Source organism: Sparus aurata, chromosome 2 (genome assembly GCF_900880675.1).
Source record: "Sparus aurata chromosome 2, fSpaAur1.1, whole genome shotgun sequence".
NCBI lineage: Eukaryota > Metazoa > Chordata > Actinopteri > Spariformes > Sparidae > Sparus > Sparus aurata.
The window spans coordinates 13,723,445-13,750,301 of NC_044188.1; the positions used below are offsets into that span (position 1 = coordinate 13,723,445).

The following is a 26,857-nucleotide window of genomic DNA, read 5'->3' on the forward strand; positions in this document are numbered from 1 at the left end:
AAAGTGGGACCGTCTAACGAGCACATGAATGCAGCATAAGGTGTCTTACACTTGTAGCGGCAAATGTAGCCTCGAGCGGCTAAACCCCAAGCACAGATGAGGAGAGGGCTGCACCATCTGATGTCGCTGCTGTTCTACAACATCATGATTAATGTAGCTCCAACAGCGTCATTGCAACTGACTCATGCAAGATAAATCCGAAAAATAAGTCATCAATATCTAAAAATAATAAGTTTATGGACACAAACCCTGCTCTCCTGGATGATAGTCATGTGACCTGCTCGCTATGGGGACTCTTTGGTCAGCTGCTGTGAAGGTTCATGAGCAACATTAATGAAGATGTGCATACAACAAGAACATCAGCAGTTTTAGAGAAATCACAGACGGCTACAGAGATCTGATAAGCTCACTTCTTCCTTGCTCCGCACACCATATTTTTTAGATTATTAAACTGGAATCCTACAGCGCCACTCGACACTAACCCAAGTGACATCACGTCTCAATTCACAAGATTTCACACGGCTCCCTTTTTTAAAAGCTTTGTCGAAACACACGCTGCCGTGCTCCTCAAAATCTGTAAACAGACTTTGATGTGTGAAAGCGGTGGAGTTCCCCTTTAACAGACATCACTCAAACCGTAGACTGAATTTGTTGGAGACTATTTTCAGCAGCAGGTTTAGCACGCGAGCGAGCGTTCAGGCAGCCGGGCGACGTGTTTGTGACTCAAAATGAAGTATGCCCACATTCATGGTAATATGAGCACATGTCACGCAATGAAACAGCGCGACTCGCAGTTTCAAGGCACAGCGGGATTAGCTTCACACTAACACAACATTTTCACCAGATAATAAAATGGGATCTGTATCTGGGTACGTTATCCGGATAATAAAATGATTCAGTCCCTGATTTTTAATTGCGTTCTTGATATCCTCATCGAGGCGGGATCTCTGTCCTCCAGAGCAAAACCCACGCGTGAATAACTTGAAGTGGTGGAAAATCAGCTCCAGACTTTTTTGAGTTTTTGAGTCAGGGGAAACTTTATCAGCTTTGTGAAACACTTTTTATTTAAAAAAATCTTGATTATTTGTCCCCTCTTGCGTATTCGGCAATTTAATTTTAATACATTAACATAGTCCTTTCTTTGTTTAAAAAATATATCGCCAATTTGTCCCATTGTGTTGTATAACCGGTGTGAAGGCTACACCGTGACAGATGAGCGCAATGCAAACTGTCACATACACAGTTATTTCTTTCTGTTTGTCATTACGTTCACACCTGTCTTGCTTTTGGCAAAATAGTCCCAAACTCACCTAAAAAAAATGTTGGGAGTTTTTGAGTCAGGGGAATCTTTATGAGCTTTTAGAAACATTTTCTATAGAACTTCTTAATTGATTGTCCCTTCTTGTGAATTTAGCAACTGTTTTGCACCAACTTATTCCTTTCTTTGTGTAAGGAATATTGCACCCAGTGTGTAGTATTACCAGTGTGTAGGCTACTCTCTGACTAGATAGATTAGCAGCAACACAAACTGTGACACCCACAGTTATTCCTGACTGATTATCATTCACTTCCCACCTGCATTGCATTCATTTTTCACTGTATTATTATTATTATTATTATTATAAATAATAATAATTATTATTATAATAATAATAATAATAATAATACACTTTTTTATATAGCACTTTTTTAAACATGGTTTCGAAGTGCTTCACAGAAGAGAAAGAATCAATAGCAGGAAAAAAACAACACAAATTAAAATTAAACAACTCAAGAATTGTAAAACATCATGGGATAAAACAAGTTTTAGAGTCAAATGATAAAATCCAAGACTTCTTTTAGAATTCATAAATGCCTTCCAATAAAAGAAGGTTGTTTTGTTGAATCATTTAAATGGCACCGAAAAGATGTATATCGTATATGTAATTACATGTATATGTATATGTTATTACAGGTATGTCTTTTTTTAGCCAGAGCAACTATCGGCATCATGTTGTGTGTATGCCAGCAGGTGTGTCGGATTGTGTTTACATCGACCTAAGATCCTCACACAATGTGAGCCAGATGACCTCCAGTTGTGTTGGGTTTGATCTTTCACTGTAATTTGTTGTCAAAAAAAAAAAATCACCAGACTTCTCCTTTAATTAACTATATGTTCATTTCCTGTTTTTTTTCCCCAGGCATGCTGAGAGCCAGCAGAAACATTTGGCTGAGAGGACCCTATCCAAATAAGATACCCGTCCCTGCTTCACCCTCCTCCCCTCTGCCAAGCTAAGCTCCCACTCCAATCCAGACTTTTCCCCTCTGGCCATTCCACCTCTGCCCCGTGTCGATCCAAAATCCTTGCCCGCTTGTCCCAAGTATTTTGCTCCTCGCTGCTTCTCCGCCCTCCCCACCCCGTCTCCCCGATGTCCACCTCCCTGTCCCACCCACTGGCTCCAGTGGAAGCAGCAGCAGCACAGAAGACGGCCACCCTCTTTCATTTGCTTCTGTGGTTTTTCCTCCCGGCGCCAAAGGACGGAGGAGGAGCACTTCCTGCTTCCTGGGAGAAGAGGAAACTGATTGTGTGTTGTCATGGATTCTGTCCCCAGCTTCCTGTGCAGTGATCGGCCTTGCTTCGCGAATTGTTTCTTTTTAACTTTCTACATTCGCCACTAAATTATAACTGTCAAACGCAAAAATTGTGGGCAAAAAAAAATAAAATAATAGTGAAAAATTTAGTAGAAAGTCAGTCATGAGAAAAAAAAAGAAACAACATTGTATAAAAAAAAAAACAGATGGAAACTAACTTCTTCAGACCATTTTAAGTTGGACAGTAATTTTAAAGTATTTCAAAGTCGATCTGTTTTTATTCTGCACAAATGGTAGTTTTCAACTGAGAAATGTTTATTTGAAGGTGCTAAAAGAGTGTAAAGGAAACATGCCTGCCTTGTAGTGGAGTCGTAGCTTTTGGTAATACGTTCACTCTAATCGCTCTTCAACATTTTGTGAATGTTGATTTTCTGACACGAGTCATTTTAAATGAATAAGTGTGTTAATATCGTTTTCATCCTATTGTAATCAGAAACTTTATTTGAGGGAAGAAATGTTTATGTACAGATAATGTAAAATAAAGAATAAACTTTGTTTCATATACGCCGGTGTGGCTGTGCAGTGTGTCGCCGCGGCTCGGCTGCATTTGGATCTGCTCTTTTCAGAGGAGCTTCCTCTTTCTAGTGAACATGGGAAGTGTGATCACTGGTCGCAACTACAGTGAGAATATACGACCACATTACATGTAGTATGACTCAACTGGCTGTGTTTCGGTCTTGCCTCACCGTGACACTGTCTGTTGCCCTCTCGTCACTGGTTGGTCCGTCGCTCTTCAAGGGACTCCATATTAAGGTGGACAGCCCCCTTTGAAGTCACGATTAGTAATTGTCCTTCTCATGAAAAATGACAACCGTGCACCAGTGGTTCAAGGTAAGTGTACAGGGATGATTCTCTCTGACAGGAAGGTTTGGTAATGAATGTGATGTTATTTTTCATGCGAGATATGATCTGTGTTTCTCTGAAGAAGTCCCCCCTCCCTCCCCCTTCACACTCATGGGTCATCTCTATGGTTATATAGGTTCCTGTGTTCAAAGAGCGGCGGTGAGTTTCACTCTTCGACCGTCCTGTGGCAGTGAAGCAAGACAAAAAGGCCAGGAAACTCCTGTTAGCCGCTCACTGAGCAAAGCAGTTTCAGAGGGTGTCTTGCCTCGTGTTGCAAAACACAACAAACGTGGGTCCTGAAAAACAGGGAGAGGAGGGTTTCGAGGGAGGATGAATTCATGAGAATTTCACATTAATCTCATTCTGAGTGTTGTGCACTGATTAACAAACCTTTGACATTCTGGAGCATCTGGGGAAAGAACTGTACTCAGGACTGCAAGTTATGTGTTGAATGTAAGAAGCAGAAGTTGGTTAAATTCACATTTGTACAAACATTTTAAGGAGTTTTTTTGTCAAGTAGGCTCAGAAATGAATATATAAATGTTATTCTAGACCTTATGACATACCCCTTCTCATGGTTTTGACCCCAAGTATTACCCAAAAAAGCACAACACAACATGAATGTTTGTTTGGAATGAGTTATATTGTATTTCTTAGTTATAGAGAGTCAAAGTCAAAGCGTTTATTTTCCCTAATCACGCTTAGAGTACAATAAAAGCTTTACTTTTCCTTCCACTCTGAATGCCATTTCACGATGAAACACAAGGTGCAAAGTTACAAATATTCATATATTTAAGAAAAAATAAGAGCACTAGAAAAAACAACAATAAGATAAATTTGACAAAGATCTAGAAAATTGATCATTTTAACCCTACAAAATATAGATACAATGAATGCAAAGACTTGTTAAGTATTATCTTTATCAGTTATTATCTAATCAGTTTAAAAAAGCACTTATGCAGCATTTACATTGATACGTTCTACTGGTCTCTGCATTATTAGATACTCATCATACTTTACTATATTCAGGATTTTTCTGAATATCAGAATTAGTATTTAGTTTATGTATGTAATCTAGAAAGTAACTAGTAATTTAAGTTATCATGTTAGCTAAATGTGATGGAGTAAACAAGATGTAGTCAAGTGGAAGAATGGAGTAACAGAAAGTGGAGATACTTAAGTAAAGCATAAGAACCTCAGATTTGTACTTGAGTAAATGTACCTAGTTATATTCCATCATTGATTTTAAACCTGTTGCTAGGTAGATTAAGTACATTATACACTGTTAAGAAGTATAATCTGTAATACTGCATCATTGATCACAAGCATGTCTCTATTTTATGAGCTAATCGTTCATTAAATCAGCACATGGAAAGTGAAAGTGTCTCATTGTCCTCTGGCGTAAAATGGAAATGTACTGGCAGCGCTCGAGTCGCACCTTTTCTCTCGAGGATATTCTTTAATATCGCTTGTTTTCTTCCACTGCGTCAGAGGACTACATGCTGCCAGTCACAAACACGCCGCCCACCCGTGCAAGACAGAGGGAAAAACCAAACGGACCCTCCTCTGCACTGACGAGCTCAGCAGCGTTGACTGGAGCTGGTCTGTCCCCGTGTGGACACCGGCGGACAGAGACGTGGGTGATGGTGCCCATGGTGGGTTTACCCGGCCTCTTGTTTACCGCTGCACCCCACTCTCCTTCACTGTGACCTCAGGTGGACGGTGAGGTAGAGAAGCAGTGATCCAACCGAGTTTATCGACATGAATCACAGATGGATGCACATGACTTCAACTGCAAAGTTTCCACTGCAGCAGCGTGATGTTGATGTAATCCCGAGAATACCGTGGAAAAGAAACACTTTCATATTCTATCGATTATCGACTGTCTCTGCGGTGCTGACTGAAGGTTTTAGATCCCAAAGGCTTCAAGTTTCCCACGTAATTCTATCCATGATATACTTATAGCTCATGTCGGTGCTGTTCTATGGAGGACTGACACTGCCAAAAACATAAATACAAAAATGAATAAATAATTCAGCCGTTTGTCTCAATAAATCAGGAAATGTGTCATTAAATGCATCAAATGAATACTAAATAAATAAATGTATGCATTCCTTAACTCATAAAATGGGACATGATTTTGATATTTCAGTTTTCATTTATTCACCTTTGTATACTCAATCTATTTGATTTGTATTTATTAGGGATGCACAATATGGATTTTTTTTCAGCTGATAACCTGTAATCACCTGCTTCTCATGGCCTATACCGATAATAATTTCACATTTACTTATTTATTTAGTATTTCCTATTATCTTATCTTGCGAAATGCGAAGGGAAAAGAATACAGAAATAAATACCGAAACTAATATATAATTAAATAAAATGGGGGTTAGATCAAAGGTAAATAAAAGCTGAAAAAGCTAAGGTTTTTCTAAGGTGGTTTTTTTTTTAACAATTTAGGTCACATTTTAAATTAATTTATTATTATATCTATTTTTTATTTTGGCAGTTTCAGTCCTCTGTAGTGTACAGCTGCTTCCTGCAAATCAGCATTAATCTTATCAATTAAATAAACTTTCTGTGTGTGTGTGTGTGTGTGTGTGTGTGTGTGTGTGTGTGTGTGTGTGTGTGAATAAATAAGTAAATGTGTCATGAAATGCACAAAGAAAATGTATAGATTAATTAACTCCTAAAATGTGACATTATTTGATATTTTTATGGTAATTTGCTTCCATATTTCATTTTCTTTTTATTAATTTCCCCATGTTTGCACTTGTTTTACCATTTAATGTAATAATTTTCAATGTATTTATTTATGTGCATGCATATTTAGTGCATGTTTGCAAAATGCAGAGGGAAAATGGACACAGATACCAGTATGTAAATAAATAAGCTTAAAAACTGATGCTGAGACAAATGTCACATTTTTATGAATAAATGCATGCCAAAGTTTACTTTTGGTGCTTTTAATCAAGTATTTATTTATGTATTTGTTTGTTTGTTTATTTGTTTGTTTGTTTATTTATCTTTTGAGCTACTTTTTTCAGTCCTCCATTTCGATAGTCAGTTTAAACTCTTCCTGTCTCTGTGTTCAGTGTTAAAGATGACCTCAACAGTCTGAATGTTTGGTTGTACACAATAAAAGCTCTTTGTTTTCTAAATTTAAATCAGTGACATCACTCACGCTCTGAGTTTACTTTTTTTCCCGTAGTTGTTTTCACCTCAAATCAGAAACAAACATGTTCACTTCCCGTTTTTCGTTCGACCGACGAGGAAATTTCAGATGACGTTTCAGTTTTCTTTTTATGAGTGCTGCAGGCCGGCGGAGGGAATCCCCCCCACCGGCAGCAGATATAAAGTCTCCATCAGATAAGACGGCAGAGACACAAGTGCTACTGACTCAACAGACACATCCAGCAGAGATATCCATCTGATCAGAGAGATGACAATCTGTAATCTGTGTAAGTCAGAGAGCCTGGGGCAGCTCTTCATTGTTGTGCTCAGCATTGTTGTGGGGTCGTGTAGTCAGAAAAAAAAAAAAAAGAGTCGCATGTGTTGATGCTTGTTGTTGTGTTGCGGTGCAGACTTCTCCAGCTGCGTGCTGCTGCTCCTCACCTCCAGCTGGCGCGCAGCCTCTGGACTCCCGCTGCGCACCCTGAGCCCGGAGAGGTGCGAGGAGTGCTCGTCTCTGTTCAGGAGCCTCCTGCTGAACATCTCAGGGCTGCCCAAAAACGTGAGTACACTGTTCCTCTGGTGAATGTTGATGCTGAAGGGCTGGATTACACACACACACACACACACACACACATATATATATTATTTATTTATTTATTTATTTATTTATTTTTTACTCTATTACTCTGATTTACGACGTGTATTTTGTGTTGCAGGAGACTCTGTGTTATGGCATCCCCCCTAGTAAAGCGGTGGTGAAGAGTACTGCTGACACAGTTCTGGCCTGCGCACCCACTCAGGTGAGACTTGTTGATTATGAACAGTAACGTAAAGAAAAGTATATTTACTAAACTTAGGTACAATTTTAAAGTACTTATTGTATGTTCTTTTTGTACTTTCCTCTCCATTACATTTTTGGAGGCAAACGTTGTACTTTTTACTCCACTGCATTTGTTTGATACCTTTATTTAATGGTTACTTTGCAGATTACATGCTGCATTAGAGCCAAAGTAGAACATTATTTTTTGATTCATTAATTTAATGGGCAAGCTGATAAAATTAGTAAGATTATGACATCCAGTTGACTCATAGTATAGTAGACCAGTATATAAACATTTGAATATATGTGTAATTTACTTTTACTTCTACTTTTGATACTTGAGTACATACGATCTAAGAAACTTTAAGGCTTTAAGTGATAAAAATCAACATGTAAATAAATGTATGATCTACTCTAACTTGTACTTTTGATAGTTAAGTACATTCAATCTCAAACACTTAAAGATTTTTACTCAAGTACTATTCGTATGTATTGATGTAACTAAGTATATTTACTCAAGTATTCTACTAAAGTGCAATTTCAAAGTGGTTCTTTCTTTTTCTGCTCCACTACACTTTAGAAGTAGATAATGTAATTTTACTTCATAATATTTGTTTGATAACTTTAGTTTCTAGTTGCTTAGCAGATTACATGCTGCATTAGAGCCAGCAAGTAGAATATTTGTACATTGATTTATTTCATCTGTAATCAGAGTACAGGTCAATAATTAGCAGACCTGTACTTTACAGTATAACATATGTGTACTTTTGCACATCTTCTACTATTACACTTATTTCATAACTTTATACACATCTTTATTTATGTAAAGGCTTTCTATACATTGTTTATTTAATGATCAGATTGCCGATAAAATCAATTAATTTGGCTCTGATGCAGCATGTAATCTGCAAAGTAACTAGTTACTAATTTACTTTCACTTCCACTTTCGATACTTCCAATAACATTAACAATGACTTTAATCATTTCACTTCATTAATACATTCATACCATAGTTAAGACCTTTGCTCGAGTACTATTTATACGGGTGACTTTCACTTCTACCACAGTAATATTTTCACTTCATATCTTCACTCTTACTGACTTTTGGGTGCTTTTTACAACACTGACTGTAAATGACGAATTACCAAATTATTAAATTGTTATGATAAGTGATGACCAGCTCAACTTTTTCATTCTGTTGGCTTTTCGAGCAGAAGGAAAGAGAAGAGGATATGTTTTTACTTTTTTAACATGTTTATGGAAAGAACAGCCTCAATTTTCAGTTTCACCTCAGATTTCACTAACTCCACATGTAATAAAACTCAACACTTGACCAGAAGAATACATTTGCTCATGTCTGAAATGTCTTTCTCTCCACAGCACTCCGGCTGCATGATGCAGAGAAACTCATCCTTCAGCGAGGTAGGCTTCAGTTTCTGTCTCTTTTTAAGATTATGTATGTTACACTAAATCATACCACAAATATTTTCTTTAAATCTACTACAAGGAACATCTAACTGGTAATGCAACAGTCTCTATTTAATACCGGTGCCTCTATATGACAACATAAAGGAATCAAGACCACCAGTGAGAATATGGGCTATTTCTGGTTTGGATTGGACGTCATAGAATAAAATCTGTTCACAGTCTGAGGGAAGAAGCTGCTCAGTGAACCTTTGCCCCCAGAGGTCACCAGAAGTTCCTTGTAGTAGCTTTAAATCCAGCTTTACACGTGTTGTCGAGGACATTTCACATTCAACACCCATTCAATCGCTTCGCTCATCTCACTTCCTCATGTTTTCACGATGCAGACTGGTAATTGTCTTCTCGTGTTTCTCTCGGCAGAGCGAATGCATGAGGAACATCATGAAGGACTTGGCCCACTACGATGCCGTGATCCAGTCCTACCTCAGGATCGCTCACGTTCCACTTCTGAACCCAACTCTGGGGATTATCCAGGACCTGAGGAAGGTGTGTTTATCACAGAGACAGAGAGAAACAATCATGATTTAAAGACAGAGAGAGCGAGAATCTCCTGGGAAATAACACTGACGAAATCTTGCTTGGTTTTTACACAGAAATGCTCCCCGATGGCGGATGGAGACAACGACGCCTCTGAGGTATTTTTTTCTGTTTCTCCTTCTTTGTTCCTTATACGCGCCTCATCTCTCAGCCTTAAAGAGGAAAAGTGATACAACAGACACAGAGGGAAGCTGGGGTGGAGTTTTTATTTTTTAAGTGTGAAACTAGCAGTTGATTATTGTGTCTTCCTCCTGTGTTGCCTTACAGCCTGCCGAGGAGCCGAAGTGGAAAAACGACTCCTTCATGGACAGGCAGGAGATGTGTAAGATGATGAGAGGCTTCTACGCCCGCCTCATCACCATCAACCGGGCTATGGGCTACATCTCCTCGGGAGACCACAGGATGTAAACAGCCCACGGCCACGTCGTCGTCATCATCATCACCATCATTCCAATTAATTAAAAGATTTGTTTTTTATGTCCTTTAACTTATCGCAGCTGAACAGGCCTTCCTGATCATTCACTACCACCGTCTACAACTACTAACCAAGTTGATCTTTACACTGCACATGCTGCACAACTGTCGGCATGACTGCTGCTCAGGCATAAGCTATCTGGCCTCTTCACTGGAGTTAGAGCAGAGACACCATGATGGCCCATTTTTTAATCTATTATTGTATTCCAATATTTGGGGGAATGTATCTATTTATCTATTTATTATTACTATTTATTTATTTATTTATTTGATGGCCTGTGATGTTATTTATATTGTTATTTATAATAAAGTATATTTGTGGTATCAAGAGCTGGAGTGGAAGTGGTTTGATGATTGAAACTGGAGCTGATGTCAGTGAATCACAGACGAGTCGACACATGCTTCCTGTATTACAAGTGTTTGTATCAGCTGGTCAGGATCAGAAAGATATAGATATTCTATTCTCTTTTCTTAAACTTTCACAGGACTATTTCTTGTTTGTTGACGATGTTGCTATGATATTTTTGTACCAGCTGGTGGCCAATCACACTGCCAAGTTCCTGGCTTCTGGGAACCTAAAAAAAGAAGAAAGGGTCATTACATCACAAATTTTGCTTTGGTGCCAGATTGTGGTGTGCAGCTGTATTGAAGTCAGTCGGAAGATTCATAGAAGAACACACTAAAACCCAACATATCAGCAATTACACTGCAAACAGGAGCCTTTCCCAAACATGATCAAGGGGCAAACATGTTGGCAAAAAAGTAGAAGAAGAAGTGTGGTCTTTAATTTTCTTTGAGGCGTTTCTTCATCAGAACTCATACGACCTAGATATGTTGGGTTTTAGTGGGTTTACAACTGACACCGCAGTCTGGCACCAAAGTCAGATACAGTGACGTAATGACCCTTCCTTAATCTTTAAGTTCCTTGGCGTCTGTTTATTAAGGATCACACCCACAAATGACAAAGTAACGCTGAAGAAGGCCTTAGGAGAGCTTTCCTTGTTTTATTTGGTACACATTTGCATCTTTACATTTATTCCACAGTTCTTCTGCTGGACTCACACATGACAGACACACGTGCAAAGAGGACGGACTGGACTTGTGGTGGTCCATTGTTAAAAGAAGCGACCGTGTTCTCTGAATGTAAACATAACTGCATGATATCATTAATGGAAAATCCAACAAGATTCACCCGCTCTCTGCAGCCTTTTCCCAGATAGTGTTGAAAACAGTGTCGCTTGAAAACAGGTACAAGAGGAACAGAGCTGCGACTAATATCTGGATGTTGAGAAAATGTAACTGAAATGTTTCTACAGGCGGTTTACGGTAGGGTTTGTTTTCCAAACCATAAGCTTTCTGAGCTCTACAGCTATGAAATAAGCCTTGAAAATATGACTTGTATCTTATCTATGAATGTTTCGAGGCTGCAGCTGCACTCACACAGGATTATTCTTTAAATTCAGCCCTGAATCCAAAAGCTCGTTATTTGTTTGTTTCCACGGTGCACACTTCTTGTAATACACATGTTTAGCCTTAGCAAACACAAGATGTGCGCTCCAGTCACAGGAGGGATTCATAATTCAAGTTAGACAAAATAAACATTATAATGCAACTTAGTTTTACAGGCTGAATGACGAACAAAAATTAAACAGACTTTAAAAAAATAAATCACAGGTTTGAAAAATTTTGTAAAAAAAAGTGAAATATTTACAGGACACAGCGTGCGAAAATACAAAAATATAGTTCAGTCCCTTCACAGTCACGAGCATGTGAATGTGATGTGATGCCTAATTCTTTTATAAAAAGTCCCACAAACATAACATTTAAAAGCGAAACAGATACACAGGTTGGTTTTTTTCCCCATTTTTCTTTTTTGCAGTTTCAACACTGCAGCACCTACACTTACATCGTTTACTGGCTACATGATTAGCTACTAAATATCTCAATGACCTCTACTGGTCATTTTTTTGTTTTTTACCTGATTCTACCTACATAACAGGAGCTTTAAGTACAACTTGTCTACTCTGTATTCATTACAGAATTAAATGACTGACAATGGAAAATGCCCATCAAAAGTTCAGGCAGTGGCTCTTTTCATGAAATGCGACAATAAAAGAAAAAAAATCAGTCTCAGAAACAGGTCAGTTTCATGTCCAGAGCACGGACGGACGGAAGAGCTGATGTTTGGTCCTCGGGTCAACTCTTGATTGGTTGTTTTCCTGAGATCGACGCTGGAGCGACAGATGCCCAACAGTCAATTTGAGTCAAATCTCTTTCACTTAGCTGCTCGATTGTCCATCATGTCTGAAAAAAAGACACAAAAACACAAACCGTCAGCCCATTGTTGACGTCCCACATTATGTTCCTGGGTCAACACTGTAATCAACCAATCACAGCCCTCTGACGTCATCAGCGTGCTTCTTTCAAAAGTAAGCTACGTTTTTCAAATGAAGGTTGATTCAAATGGACAAAATTCTTCACTGTGTGTCCTTTAACCATTAATACTTAACGTTAATATTTTGGTACACACCTAGAGCTGTAGCAATCTGAGCCAATGCAGGGTTAGCAATTAGCTCGCTGGCAAGTAAGCTAGAATGTTGTTCACCAAGTTTTACAGGTTCAGATTCATCACATTAAACACAAACAGGCGTAAACAGACTTTAAAAGAGTAGATATGTACTGGAAATTTGTGTTAATCATGAGATATTCTGATTGTATTTGGCTGCTTCTGATGCTTTAATCTGTTGGATGTTGTGTCATTTTAAACTTAATAAATAAACATACTTCATACACAATGTCCTCATATCTAATATCACAGCTAGTTGTAGTCTATTGTATGCAGTGTGTTACCTTGCAGAGTCTGATGGACCTCATTTGGCAGGTCATCCAGGTCCTCCACACTCTTCCACAGGTGGTACGCCGTAGCCTCTCCCGGCCGCCTTCTGCTCTTCCACTCCACCAGCATCTTCAGCTTCTGCATGGTCACGTCTTTCTCCACCGCTTGGATGTCGTCCAGCTCCCTGGAGTTCAAGTCCAGATAGATAGCCACCTGCTTCCACTCCTTCCCGAGCCGCTTGGCCACCTGCAGTAGCTGTTTTTCTGACATGTCCCGGGCCTGAGTTATCACTGCGGTCACTCCATCTGGAAAACACATGTGAGTAATTTATTTCAGAATCACTTTGGACCGACAGCATCTGGAAATAGTTCAGGTGTTCCTCTGTTAGCAAAAGTTACCTGGCTCGTCCTGCCATCGAGGCCTTTTACAGGCCGTCTCCTCTTCTGAGGGGCTGCTGCTCCTCTGTCTGCCTGAGAGAGAGACGGGTATGATAGGAGTCAGCCTGGAGACGCTTAAAGAACACTGTGATGGAGAAATGTGATTTAAAAACAAGGACAACAAGAAGCTTACTGTTTGTCCTTTTCCTCGGTTTCTTCTCCATGTTCTCCACACAATCACCTAAAAAACAGAAAGAAAAATCAGACGGCCATCGCCACTCTAATAAGCAATTAACTCTGGGAAAAAAAACCCTGGTTTAGCCTGATGTCAGCCTCAACACCTCGAATCAAATCACCAAACATGTTCAGTGTGACTAAATGCACCGTTACCTTCTCTGATGGTGGCCGACCACACGGTCTCCTCAGTGTTGATCTCTATGAGAGACAATTTAAATGGAGGAGGCTGCTCGAAGAAAGCTTCAAAGTAACCCTTCATCTTCGTCACTGCAAGGGTGAATTTCAAGTCCTGCAAAGGGACACATAAACATCATTTAAAGGGACAATTCAACCCAAAATCAAACATACATATTTTTCCTCTCAACTTCAGTGCTATTCATCCATTTAGATCATTTGGGCATGAATTGTTTTAATCTGTAGGAACTATTTTCTTTCTTCCGAAACACCAACCACCAACTGCTTAACCACGCAGAAGGAAGTGTGCATCTACTCACGTGGCTCATCTCATTTTTCTATTTGTCGTTACTCATCTCCTGCTCTCCTTCATCGTCCCGCCATATTGGGGGAATGTCTCAAACACACCTCGAGGTGAGAGGAACAAGGAAAGAGGAGGCTCACGGGATGAGCTATGAGCAAGAATGCACAGGTGTATCCTTTCTATGGAATTCTTTTGATACCGGTGATAAAAAGGGGCGTGACACACAGGGACTCACATGAGGAGAGGAGGCGAGGAAAGGAATGGAGGATGTGCAACCTGAGTAATGAGAAGAGGCACGGCTCATGACAGAGTGTGTTGTAACTAATAATGACGGCCTCCTCGGCTGAGCTTTGACGTTAGCTCGCTCAGCGGTGAATCACGCTTCCTTCTGTGCTGTGATACGTTTGGGGGTGTACTTTGGTAGAAAGAACATAGTTCCCACATGTGACTGCTCACAACAAGGGCCGTGGATAATCTTGAGTAACCAAGTCATGATTTCTGGAAAGAGACATTGCTGTTGAGTTGTTGTTTTTTTTTTAAATCTAGTGTTATGTAGTTGAAAACTCATCAACAGTAGGCAAGAGGATAAATATGTATTTTTGCTTTATTTTGTGTGAACTGTCCCTATAAATAAAATAATTATTATTGTGGAGTACATGCAAAAACAAATACAATGATGATCATAATGTAGTTAAAGGATAATGTACTGTAAATGTTTGTGTTTTCGCACCATGAAAATGGTTTCACGCACCTCAGGTTTGATCTCTCCCTCCGGCTCGCTCACAAGGCGATACGTCCCCTCGTCCAGCTTACACGTGGGAGGCTTGTCTATCTTAATGTAGCGATTCTTGTAGCTCCGCACCTGTTTGGTAATATCCTGGTCCACAAATGGGCAGCAGGAAGAAGACAGGATGATGAGCCAGGCTACAAAAACTTTAATTTTCCACAGTCTGAAGTGGAACAACTAACGGCGTCTTAGAGCGACAAACCACTAAACGACTTCAGCCCCCCTCAGCGTTTGTTGCAGATAATGTACACAGTGATGGAAAAACACATCAGATGGGAAAGCACAAATTTGTTCATAGTTCTGGTAGGATTATTCACCAACACACATGCTCACCACCACAGACACACTTCCTGAGTGACCTCAGCTGTACAGTGTTAAAATGAATCAACATAATGGTCACGTTGATGTCAGAGCAAGGCAAAGCCTTACACAGTAATACACACACCAGTGGACTCATCGCCACTTAAACAGGCTGTATATACCAGTGAACCCAACCAGCTATTAGTTGCCAAAACAAAAATGATGGTTGCTGTTTTTGGTCACCATATATTTTCAGTAATTAAGATACCGTGCTGTCATCTCAAATTATGAAAATGTGAAATTAAAGAATATTTAAAAGCGTTATTACGGTAAAAGAGCTAAATTTGTCTAGCCCCACCGTTAAGAAGGATGTGCTTCCTTTAATTAGTCGACTACATGCGCCACATATAAAGCCCTGTGTTGTACATGTTTTGCAGGTTCGAGAGTAAACGCAGCGTTGCCTCGTTCTGGTTCAGACTGTAACAGCAAGATAATTCATTCTGATATCGATGCGATATTTAAAATGTATTTCTTTACAGGTGCACCTTTTGCTGTCTGCTGACTGTATTTGTTATATATAATAAAAGGACTGACACTGATGGCAACCAAAGGCCAAGAATTGTTTATTTCCAAAATGTGCTGTGTCATGGCACAAAAATATTACATTAATGAGGTCACTAATACCAAAGATTCCATCAACACACCTGATGTTGAAATTTCCTCCTTTCAACATCTTAACTGAGTTTTTCATAATATTTTTGCATTGCACTATGACCTCATCACAACATCTTTCTGTTTCACCTCTGCTTCGGTAGATTACACAAACCCGGACTTTATGAGGTCTTAGAGCACCGAAGCCAGTGCAGTTCAAAGCACGAACAAGAAGTGAAAGTAGCATTTTGGCTGTTTATTTTTCACACACAATTCATTCACAGGTTTCGCAGGCATTTTGCCGGAGTTTTATCGAGTAGGTGGTTGGTATGATGGCACGTCACAATTGAAGAATTCAGGCTAACTCAGGTGACGGTCTCATGAATGGAATATTTATTTGTACTGTGCATGAGGGAAAAGATTTTTTGTTTTTTTTTAATGCGCAGAGAAAAACTCCTCAATTAAAACACAGAATGCACTTTGGTGTAAAAAGTCATGAAGAGCTTTGTCACTCTGACTTTGGCTTATTTGTATTAATTTAAAAGTGGATCATCAATGATTGAGGAATAAGAAATGAAACATGACAAATGAAAATGACTGTCTTCAGAAGCTGGGCATAAGATATATAATAATATTTAATAAATATATGAGTGTGTGTGTACTCAGACAATCAGGCTTCATCTTGTTCATACTGTATCCAGTAATGTAATCGCACTATTTCATCACTGTACAGGAACAGATACCAAAATGTTACTGTATCCTGAGCAGGCAGATGGTCGAAACAACTTCTAGGTTCTTTTTTTCAGTCGTGACATTAACATGTAAACTTGCCAGTCATGTTACTTACAGATTAAAAATAACTGTTCGAAATGGATCCTGTTTTAGAAAATCAAAAAACAGGATCTGGCAACTAAAGGAGGTTTGTGAGAACTTGTCCAAATTTCCCCAAAAGTTTTTTCAGTTTTAAAACATGCAAGTAAAAGCCTAGAAAGTGTTTTTGTGAAGTAAGGAGCAGAAAAACTGTCAATCGTGATTCCATAACAATAAGGTGCACACAGTGTCCACCTCCGCTTACCTTGATGTCAGATGAACTGTTGGTGGCCAGGTAGACATGGAAGCTGTAGTTGTTGTTGTCGCTGCCCGCCTGCTTGTAGACCAGGACCACCCCGTGGTGCTCTACGGACTGGCTCGTCTGAATGATGGGACCCACCGGTGACAAGGACGTTACATTCCACTTGACGTGGCTACCTGAGTGGTCCACTGTCGGCTCGATGAGTGGACGGTTGTCCTTCATGTGCAGGACGCTGAATGTCATCTCATTTTCTGGATCTGTGTGAAGATAATGACGGAAAAAATAAGGTTTTATGTTTTATTCCTGGAAATGTATTTAAAATGATCCTAAAAGGCCTTTAACCAGTCCAGCGCAAAGTAAATTCAAAGCTGATGTTGAACCATTTGGAGTATAGGCATGGTTTTGGGCTTAAGCTGAATTTTTTTAAGAAGATCTGTAAGTGCTTCTTGCATTAATCTTCAGGAGTTTGAACTTGGTAGATTATGTGTTTTTCTCGCCTACATTTTTTTATGCAAAAGTAAGCCTGCAGTTGACCTGTAACACAATGGGTCCACATCATATAGTCTAACATGGTCCATGCTCAAATGTTTCAAATCACTGAAACAAAACACTAAACACATGAAATATTCTGGCACCTGGCAAAATACCCTGCCTCAGACTAACAGGGGCAAAAACTTATTAAAGTTCCTTGTTTCCTTATTTACTTTGTACATATAAAATAGCCAAAGGCAAGTGCTCAGGTGAAAAAACAGCCTATTCAAACAGCAAAATTCCCCAAAATGTTTTATAGCTTTAAAAACTGCTATAAACTGTATAGTACCAGGTTTGAAATCTCATTGGCTACATGATGCATCAATCAAAAGAAAGAGTGGGTCACTTGTCTACACGATCACTCATTTGCCGTTTTAGGCTCTAGGGCGGGCGTAGAAGCGCCTATCTGCTCCAGTCAACCAAGCTCTCTGACGATGTACTGTGTATCATGACTACACGCTTGAACTGAGGCACAGGCAAGCCTCTGGCTTTTATTAGTTGGTAGATAAAAGATAACGATACTCACTGAAATTAAGTACTTTGTATAAAAGATTTAAGATGAGTCATTATCTTGATTAATAATTAAGAACTGTACATCACTTTCTCAGAAGTCAACTAAATTCAAAACAACCTCCGGGCAACATCTCTCACCACAGGAAGCCAAGATCATAATCATGTATTGTAAACTGATCACAGAGGACAAACAGGAGAGAGACAGCTCTGATATCTCACCGGCAAGACAGACGGAGTGAGGGAATTGGATGGACTTGAGGACGGACGCGTCCTTGTTGACGGTGTCCACGTTAAAGATGGGTCCAGCGAACTTCCAGGAGTCCCTGAGGAACGAGCCAAACTTGGACCAGGACAGAATTGAGTACCGCACCAGGACTCGCTCCGATGCTTCAAACACCAGGCCGGTGACCGAACACTCGTATGTGCCCTCTCCTTCCAGCTGCACCCTAAAACACACACACACACACACAGAGTGAGTGATGCTGTACATGCAGAATCAGTATAAATGTGCATAGACAGTCGTACTCACTGTAATCGTCCCTTAGAGATCCTCCTGGGGGTGACCAGCTCATTGCCGTGGCTCTGTCAGACAAATAATTAAAACCTTTTTGAAATACCATAGAAGACTAACACAAGGTCGTCCACAGTATCAGAAGAATGTGAAATACAATTGAGTATGTATGGAAAAGACAAGTGCTTGGTTTCTCGACCCACCTGCTGAACGGCTTTACATTTTTCACAGCAGAATTTGAAGGCCCTCTCATCTGTCAGGATGTGCGAAAAAACAAACAAACAAGATGTTACTCACAAAACATGTGAAACAATCTCCAGAACATTTGTTTAAGTGCTTACCTTTCCCATTTGAAACCTCCGCTTCAGGTCTAGCGACTGACTCTGGAAGGTAAAATAATTCCAATATTATGAAACGAAAATCACATGTGAGAGGCTGTTGAGTCTCGTGACAAGCTGTTCAGATTGTGAGCCAGTTTTTTAGGGTTGTAAGGATGGAGCTCAGTGACATGACGAATCCAAGTCTGTGTTACAAAAATTCATTCACTCATTCATATCATATTAAAATTTGGCCACAAGATCAACGAGTTACCACTAAAGTTATGGCAACTATGACAACCAGCTAACATGGCGGACTGGATGTCAACAACAAACACAACAGTTTTAAAAAGCAGGTACTGTATTATGAACTCATGAAGCGTCGCACCGTTTTTAAACTCCTCTGCCTCGGCCTCTTCGTTGTCTGCAAAGAACGGAGATCGACTGTTAATACATGAAGTAAAAAAAGATGTTCGAGGATTTATTAAAGGATGTTAGTTCTTACCTTCCTCTCTTCTGTACTTATCAGCGCAGGCTTCTGGTGAGAGTCAAAACACAGCAGAGCAGGGAGAGTGAGAAACAGATAATAATATGCACTTATTTGCTTTCTTTAGGAGTTAGATGAAGATCGATGTTGTTCTTGTGTCTATATGCTAAATACACAGCTACTAGAGATCAGTGCGTCCAGTCAATTAAAGTTATCTATTTTATTTTATTAATGCACTGATTTAAATCATATATTGATATCAATTCCACTGAAATGTCATATCTTCTTTGTCATATATTGTAAAAATAATAATAACTAGAAGTGCAAGCATTTATGAACGGGGCCAAGCCCCCCCGCGTGACTCGGACACCACGCACCGCATAACCCACGGAAGTTGGCCCCAAAGGATGACGGGCTCGGGGCAAAAGTGAGGACACTGGCCAACGTCTGAGCCGTGGTATTCTCTGTAATGGGAAGTGCACTGGAAGTGCAAAAGGCTGAATGTGTGCCGATTTGGATTTGTTGTAATAAGCCACGCCCACATTGACCAGTCATGACCAGCTACAGAAATTTGTTTGTTAATAAGTTGTGCATTTTTTGACCGAGCAAAATTCTTTTGATAACTTTAGATAAGGTCCAGCTGAAGAGTGCACATGCCAAGTTTCACGCAGATCGGACAAAATCCCAAGGAGGAGTTGGAAAAAGTAGATTTTGCATATGTGGCAATTTCGCGACGGAAATTTGCAGCAGAAGTGGTCGTGTCCTATGTCAGAAAACCCAGCTGTGTTCAGGGAACATATGGATATAAGGTTTGCAAATGTGTTATTTGAAATGTGGAAGTTACAGGCAAAAACGCAATTGCATCCATTATAGCGCCACCTAGTGGAATACATGTGCAATTTCTGGTATGGAAGAACTGTCACCTATTCTATATCTACCATATACATTTCAAAGCTCTCAGCATAATAGTTGGGCTGAAATTAATGTTTGTTGTTTTTTGTCTTCTAATAAGACACGCCCACATTGACCAGTCATGACCACCTTCAAGATATGGCCTCAGGATTGGCCCTACATCATACCGACCAAATTTCGTAAAATCGGTGAGGCCGTTCAAGAGATAAAAACTTCCCATCTCTTCAGCGCCTCCTAGTGGCCAAAATTCGCCAAATTCGGCTCATCCCTTCCCAGTGTCATGGCAACCAAGGAACTAGTAGCCACCTCCAGCAGCCAGCTAGCTTAGTTTAGCATAAATACTGGAAACGGGGGGAAACAGCTAGCCTGGGTCTGTCCTAAGGCAAGTCTGAAGACATGTTATTAACCTCTGGGTGACAACAAGACTCCAGGAAGTCACTGCTCCCAGGGTAAGAAATTCCATTAAACCACAACATTCAGTTTTTACCCTTTGTTTTCAGATATTTAAACAAAAAGGCATAAGACATGTTAATTTTTGAGCTTTAGAGGGGATTTTTGTCTACTCCTGAACAGAGCCAGGCTAGCTGTTTCCTGCTGTTCCCAGTCGTTATGCTAAGCTACGCTAAGCTAAGCTAAGCTAAGCTAAGAGCCTCCTAGCTGTAGCTTCAGACATGAGAGTGGTATTAAACGCTCCATTGTTTCTTGCAAAGAAAGCAAATTTCACAAAATTGTCAAACTACTCTTCTAAGGGCATGCTGGAGCAGCTCAACTTGGGTCTCTCACCAGAATCCTCAGCCTCCTCTTCATCCTCGTCCTCCTCCTCATCCTCTGAGCTGTCCTCAGTGGATGTTCCTGTGTTCTCTGTTTCGACACATCAACATGCAAAGGGGACGTGTGAGGGAGCTGAAAACTTTGCACTGAATTTCCAACGAATGAGTAAAATGGTTTAATGTGACAGGAAAAAAGACGACATTGAATTGTGGATCTGCGGATGATGAATTTTCTCTTTGAGTTATGTGAAAAAAGCAAATGAGTGAACCTGTTGCGGTGCAATATTGCTGCTTACCTGAACCACTGCTGTCACTCTCTGGCAGATTATCTGTAACATATGTGCAATTTTGAGGTCAGTGCTGTTGATCTGTAGAAACATTATCTCCAACGTGTGAGACGTCCTTGTAAAATTTCCATCTCATTAGTCATTTCTATCACGACATCATTGTTAACATTTGTTGTTTACCCTGCTGTTGTCATCTTTTACGGGAACTTGTTACCACCTTTAAAGGTCTGATCGCATCATCCACCCATTCCTGTGGTTAGTGTACTGCCAGGCAGTTAATGCATTCAACAACCACACTGTTTCAGGAACACTGAAGCCATATGACTGTGTCTCATTATTTTCACCTGACAGGAACCAGAGCCCTATTAATAGTTACTCCCAGTGAAACCAATACATTACTGTGAAGAGGGAAAGCAGACAATATTCTGCGTCTTTACTTACCAAAGTCTGTTTAACCCAAACAAAACCTCAGGTGCAGTAGTGCCTCGAGGCAGGACTCGCACACAGAGAGGCTAATAGAAGTACAGCCTGATGCATTGATCAACAATAGGTGCTATTTGATCTGACATTTTCAGCTTAAATCAGCAGTTACACTAAAAATGAATCTAAGGAATCAGACCAATTATTATCAAGGATTGAAAAGATGATGAATAGTGAAAATCTGGAAGAACATCAGGACATATTTCGAGGAAATCAACATATTTAATGACCCATTAGTTAACGTTAGCATTCAGCATCTTCCTAGCTAATATTGCCGATTTATTCCATCGAGTGCGTTTCACTCCAGACTTAAACGTGCAAGATGTGAAGCGAAATGGCGTTCATTCATTCATGCCTAACCTATGGTGTTGTTCTACATTATCAAAAAGTCAGCTTGGACGTAGTTGAAAGCTAATCTTTGTTGATGTCTCACTGAAGCGTTAATGGGTCATCAAAAAGTTTGTTTTACATTGAAATATGGACCAGTCTATTGTCTCTTCATTTAATAATCAATTAGAAAGCAGTGAATGATAACAATTTGACAGATTTCCTGAGTTTATACGAGTTGCAACTGGAACACAGCAGTATGACATTTAAGCTTGTGTTTGATGTCTCAAGAAAATGAATACGGTCGATGAGACGACCAGTTAATTTCTCTCGTTATCTCATAACAATTAACTAATATCGGTATCGTTATCAGCCCCAGAAATTGAGTATCAATCGGGCTAAAAAAAAAGAGATGTTTAACTCTTTTTTCTCTTTTCTCATATAGAGCAGACAATGTCCTGGACACAGCGGCATTGTGTGTTGTAATTCTGAAAATGTCAACACTTTTTAGCAGCTTTGTGGCCACAAAAGTTATAACATGCAGCCGTAGTACTGTTGTCTACCTTCCTGCATGTATCAAATGTGACATCCAGTAAGTAGGAAGTTAAATTCAGAATCAATGAACACGTTTGCTGTGCTGATCCACAATCAGCTACTGCAAGACACTTTGCAGCTGGCAATCGTTCTACTTCAGATTTGGCCTCCTGCGGCATCGATATGATGCATTTTCAGTGACCTGATCTTTTAAATTTGTCTATACCGATTTCCGGTGTACAACCTACGATTTCTACATATTTACTCTAAATCAGACGTGTACGAGAAAGGTGGCTATGTTTTGTTCTGGTATGTCTGTAATGAATGGACCTGCTGGTAATTGGCTTTGTGTGTGTTTAATCAAGCTCGAGATGACTGACCCGGTGCACCTGTAGAGTAACCCACATATAGGGTGACTCATCATGCATGCCTCGTGTTGCACCAAGGAAAGTCCAACATAGACTCAAATGTTTGCCCTTTTGCACATTTCTTCAGTGTCTGTGCAGCCGTGTAATGGAGAACACAGAAACGTTTAAAGCCAGCCCTCCCGTGCTGCACTTTTACTGGAAGAAAAACACAGGACAGTTTTCTTAAGCCGCAGCTCAACCTTTGCAAACCAAAACCTCAGCCACAACCAGCGATGCTGAACTCCACACCCGTACTCTTCAAACTTTTGTGACATATGAAAAGTAGTGATAGTTGGACTACCCAGTACTGACTTTTGCCTTCTGTCACAGGGGCTCTTCCTCTAAGAGGTGCAGCCCCAGTGAGAGACCTTTTACTTTGCTTACATGTTTGTGTACTGTGTGTGTGTGTGTGTGTGTGTGTGTGTGTGTGTGTGTGTGTTTGTGTGTTTTTAAAAGCTCTCCATCCAAATTAATCATCAAAAAAGCCCTCAGCATGTCTGACTAACTCCACCAGCTTCAACATATCCATCATTCCCCAGCAGCTGAGCGGTGGCACCCTGAGAAGCAGCCTCTGATAAGTGCCATGCATTAACATCCTGGCACATTTATACAGATGGGTCCAGAGGAGCTTCTTCTCCTCTCTTCCCAGCAGCAGTGGATGTCCGTGGGCCGGGCCATCTGGCTGAGTGCCTGGCCGTCTAATGGATGGAGCCCATCCTCTCTGGCCCACAGAGTTTTATCTTAGACTAACAAGCAGATGCTGCCATCGCCCGCTCGACTCTCGGCACCTCCCTCATCAATCTCTCTCCTCGAGTCCGCTCGATCTGTCTGCTTCACCTCCATTTCTCTCTCCCCGTCCTCATATGCCTCCCATGGCCAATCACTTTCTGTGCTGCTGCTGCTGCTCCATCTGAGCCAGCAGGCATCCCTCTTCACTCTGGCATGGCCGCTTCCCTTCATCAGACTGACAAACAAGGTGGAGAGCAAACACCCGCACAGATACACACATGCTCATGCAAACATGAGCACACACATACTTGTTTACGGCTTCACAGATCTGGATCGTTCCATGGCTGTTGGCTGCCATCTGCTGGCGTACAAAAAAAACAAAAAAAAACAAGGGCATGAGGAGGTTCATGTGTGGCGCACAGCAGTGGATCTCAGCCTTTTCGGCTTGTGGCCAATCCACAATAAATAGTTTTGTGGTCAATGTCATCATGAAAGTCAGTGCTTCTGCGATCAGTTGTATTCATTAAGACACAGCAGGTCACTGATAAAGTTCTTAGCACCATTACAAACTCTTACCAAATAAAAATGGTCCCAATGATTTCCACACGGTTTGTTGAAAAGTTTTAAATGTGGGGAAAATGTATATTGGATTGGAAATCCCTGTGGCAGTGAGAGAAAATGTCAAATCCTTCCAGTCTATTTTGTATCGGAGTACATTAGCTAAGAAATATCAAATATAATAATATCTGATCAAAGCTTTTACTTTGAATTCAAAGACAAAATGCTCTATAAGCTAAAAAGGATATCTGTACCTTTCCAAGTGAACATTTGAAGAGTCAGAACTGCCCTTTGATTTTATCCCTTTGTAATAGTGATGCCAGATTTCCTTTGGTTGGATCCATGAAATACAAAATAATCCATCTTTGCTCAGTACATCTAATCCTCAGATGTGAACAAACTACAGGTTACATGAACAAAACAAAAATGTTAAATGATTGATTATCTCATCTGTATCAGCCACGAGGAGCAAGTAATTATCAGTTGTCATATTGTCCACAAAAAAAAAAATCATATTTTGCATCCCTATTCCTCATCATTAGCAGCTCATCATGTCTGCTGATGTTTTGTTAGTGTCTTCTTACCATATAATGTCACAATTTTTAGCCCAAAGAATAAAAATCCTAAAACTCACACTAACAAAAAGTTTTTATTTAAAAGGATTTATTTGTTTGGAATTTATGTTCTAGTGTACAGTGTTAAAAATGGCAAAACAGGGGAGCGACTGCATGACTGCGTTAATCTTTTGGCCCTCTAAAGGTTCGATGTGTAGGATTTAGGAGGATCTATGGTCTTAAGTGAAATATAACAGTCATAGTTATATTTGTTATTCCTTTATGTTGTTTTCATCACTACGAATTCCAGTAGCTCAGAATGGACAAGTTCAACACCATTTCTTTAGAGGGCCTTTCCTGTTTTCTTTTGTGTTTTTAGCGGCCAGTTACTTGCTTTCTGCAGCCTCGCCACAGGGTGCCACCAAATCCCACAAACTGGTCCTTTCAGGCCAATGTTATGGAAATCAGGGAGGCCAAACACAGCGAGTAGAGAGAAAGGTAGGATGACATATAAAGACAGGAAGGAAAGGAAGTGTTGCAAACAACAAATCAGTATTTAATGCTTAACCTCATTAACTTCATAGATTTTTGTAAATATATTTACTATATTATTCAGAATTTGCTGCCAGCATATGGTTGTATAAAGGATATAACTACATGGGCTCATGAACAGTTAGTTTGCAAATTCTGTTTTTATTTAAGTTTATCACAGCTATCTATATTTTTAAGAAAAACTAATATTAAAGATTTAATTCTCTGTTCTGGTGTTCAGAATTAAAAATAGCTAAACTTGGGACACAGGTGAGCGTATGACTGTGCATAAATCCTGCTGCCCTTTGAGGCAAATGATATGGAAATCAGGGAGGCCAAACGGTGAGTGGAGAGAAAGGTGCAGAGGCATAAATAAAGGAAGGAAAACCACAGCAGTGTGGAATAATAGATGGGGATGTTCAGCTTTTAAACACTAAAAAAGGAGCCAGAGAGGAAGCTCATAGTGTGATCAGTGTGTAACAACAACACCACAGACACATGTAGCTCAACATGTGCTCTGTGAGACGGCGAAAAGAGAAAGAGATGGCGGCAATGAGTGGGAGGAGGGGAAGAAGTGAAACCGGGTTGATGTTTACCTTTGTTTTCAGGCGCGGGGATATCTCCGTCTCTGTGGGGCAGAGGAGATAACATTCAGTCAACTTTCAACGACACAGAATTCATGGGAGTCATGGAGTCATGGGAGGGACCTCTGGGACGTGTGATGACAATTATAGAAGTATTTAGAGGGCTGGAACTTGCGATGGCTCTTAAAAAATTGTGCAGCTGCAGGCTCTCACAGTCGACCACTTCTGCTTTCAAACAGGAACACACGCAGCCGAGTGAATGAGAAAAACAGGAAATGTGTACAAGCTGCCAGCGTCTCACTTTCTCACACTGCTGACACCAAACCCATCCTGTCGAGTGATAGATTCACCTTTCCACCCAAACTCCTGCTCTGACCCACTTTCAGAGCAGCGCAGCAGCTGTGGAGGGGTGCTTGCTGGGTACTTTTGCTGACTGGTTTCGAATCACACTTTTTTTCTGCTTTTGTAAACAGACAAGGATTGGGGGCGGATGATAAATATTTAATCTGATCATTTATTTACAAGAGCTGTACTATATTGTCATGATATCATCACAAAATTGCATCTTAAATTTGTGATTCCAAGCACATTTGGTCCAAAAATAACTGAAATGACTGAAGTGAAACTTTTGTTTCATACACGTGAAAGCATGCGACGCATAACAGTAGAACACACTTGACCGCAATGATCATAATATTAAATATTTCAGGCGTGATTCTACCATATTGTCATTGTGTAACATTAAGATTTCAACCATGATCGCTGACTGTCAAAACCGGCTCTTCTCGACTATTTAGCCATTTGATTCTTTTGATAAGTGCTCGACTATCCAGGAATGTAGGCGATCACAACAAACAATGAGCCAAGTTCAGATGTGTCTGACTGGAGCGACCTGTTGACGCAGTTCGAGCTGCAACAAGAGGCAACACGCCTGAGATCCTTCAGGAGGAAGAACGAGTTTGCCACCAGCAGCAGGCTTGAAAAAGTAGGTCAAATACCGCCCTGTGTCTGTTCAACGGGGCCATCAAAAGCAGAATGATGCATCAGGAAATTAGGAAATTAAACCTTAACAAATTGTGGCTCTTTTATTTAGGCGCCTGTTACTCTCGATAAGGCACTG

General features: G+C 40.2%; 3 protein-coding genes across 9 annotated transcripts in view; 2 read left to right on the plus strand and 1 right to left on the minus strand.

The window, feature by feature from the left end:
* schip1 (schwannomin interacting protein 1) overlaps positions 1-3,135 on the plus strand; it is a 243,300-nt gene extending 240,165 nt beyond the window's left edge. For 6 of the 7 annotated variants that reach the window (XM_030442478.1, XM_030442493.1, XM_030442486.1 and 3 more), the window contains one exon: positions 2,181-2,398. In XM_030442478.1, coding sequence (XP_030298338.1) covers positions 2,181-2,232 — 52 coding nt within the window. In that variant the 3' untranslated portion in view covers positions 2,233-2,398. Of the gene's footprint in view, positions 1-2,180 lie in introns of all 7 variants that reach the window. The other variant, XM_030442470.1, reaches the window with a different exon arrangement.
* A 3,723-nt stretch (positions 3,136-6,858) lies between these two features.
* Positions 6,859-10,184, plus strand: il12a (interleukin 12a). Its single transcript, XM_030405919.1, has 7 exons — positions 6,859-6,938; positions 7,062-7,210; positions 7,368-7,451; positions 8,852-8,893; positions 9,317-9,442; positions 9,550-9,591; positions 9,761-10,184. Exons 1-7 carry the CDS (start codon positions 6,920-6,922, stop codon positions 9,899-9,901), a joined length of 603 nt encoding a protein of 200 aa, XP_030261779.1. The 5' UTR covers positions 6,859-6,919; the 3' UTR covers positions 9,902-10,184.
* A 760-nt stretch (positions 10,185-10,944) lies between these two features.
* Positions 10,945-25,804, minus strand: LOC115572337 (uncharacterized). Its single transcript, XM_030402315.1, has 16 exons — positions 25,750-25,804; positions 21,043-21,075; positions 20,760-20,837; positions 19,083-19,115; positions 18,966-19,001; positions 18,602-18,643; positions 18,464-18,513; positions 18,279-18,331; positions 17,969-18,195; positions 16,709-16,962; positions 14,647-14,772; positions 13,571-13,706; positions 13,374-13,421; positions 13,202-13,273; positions 12,818-13,108; positions 10,945-12,271 (listed from the first exon to the last, which is right to left on the minus strand). The coding sequence occupies exons 1-16, from the start codon at positions 25,802-25,804 to the stop codon at positions 12,243-12,245; spliced, it is 1,563 nt and encodes a 520-aa protein (XP_030258175.1). The 3' UTR covers positions 10,945-12,242.
* Positions 25,805-26,857: the final 1,053 nt, after the last annotated feature.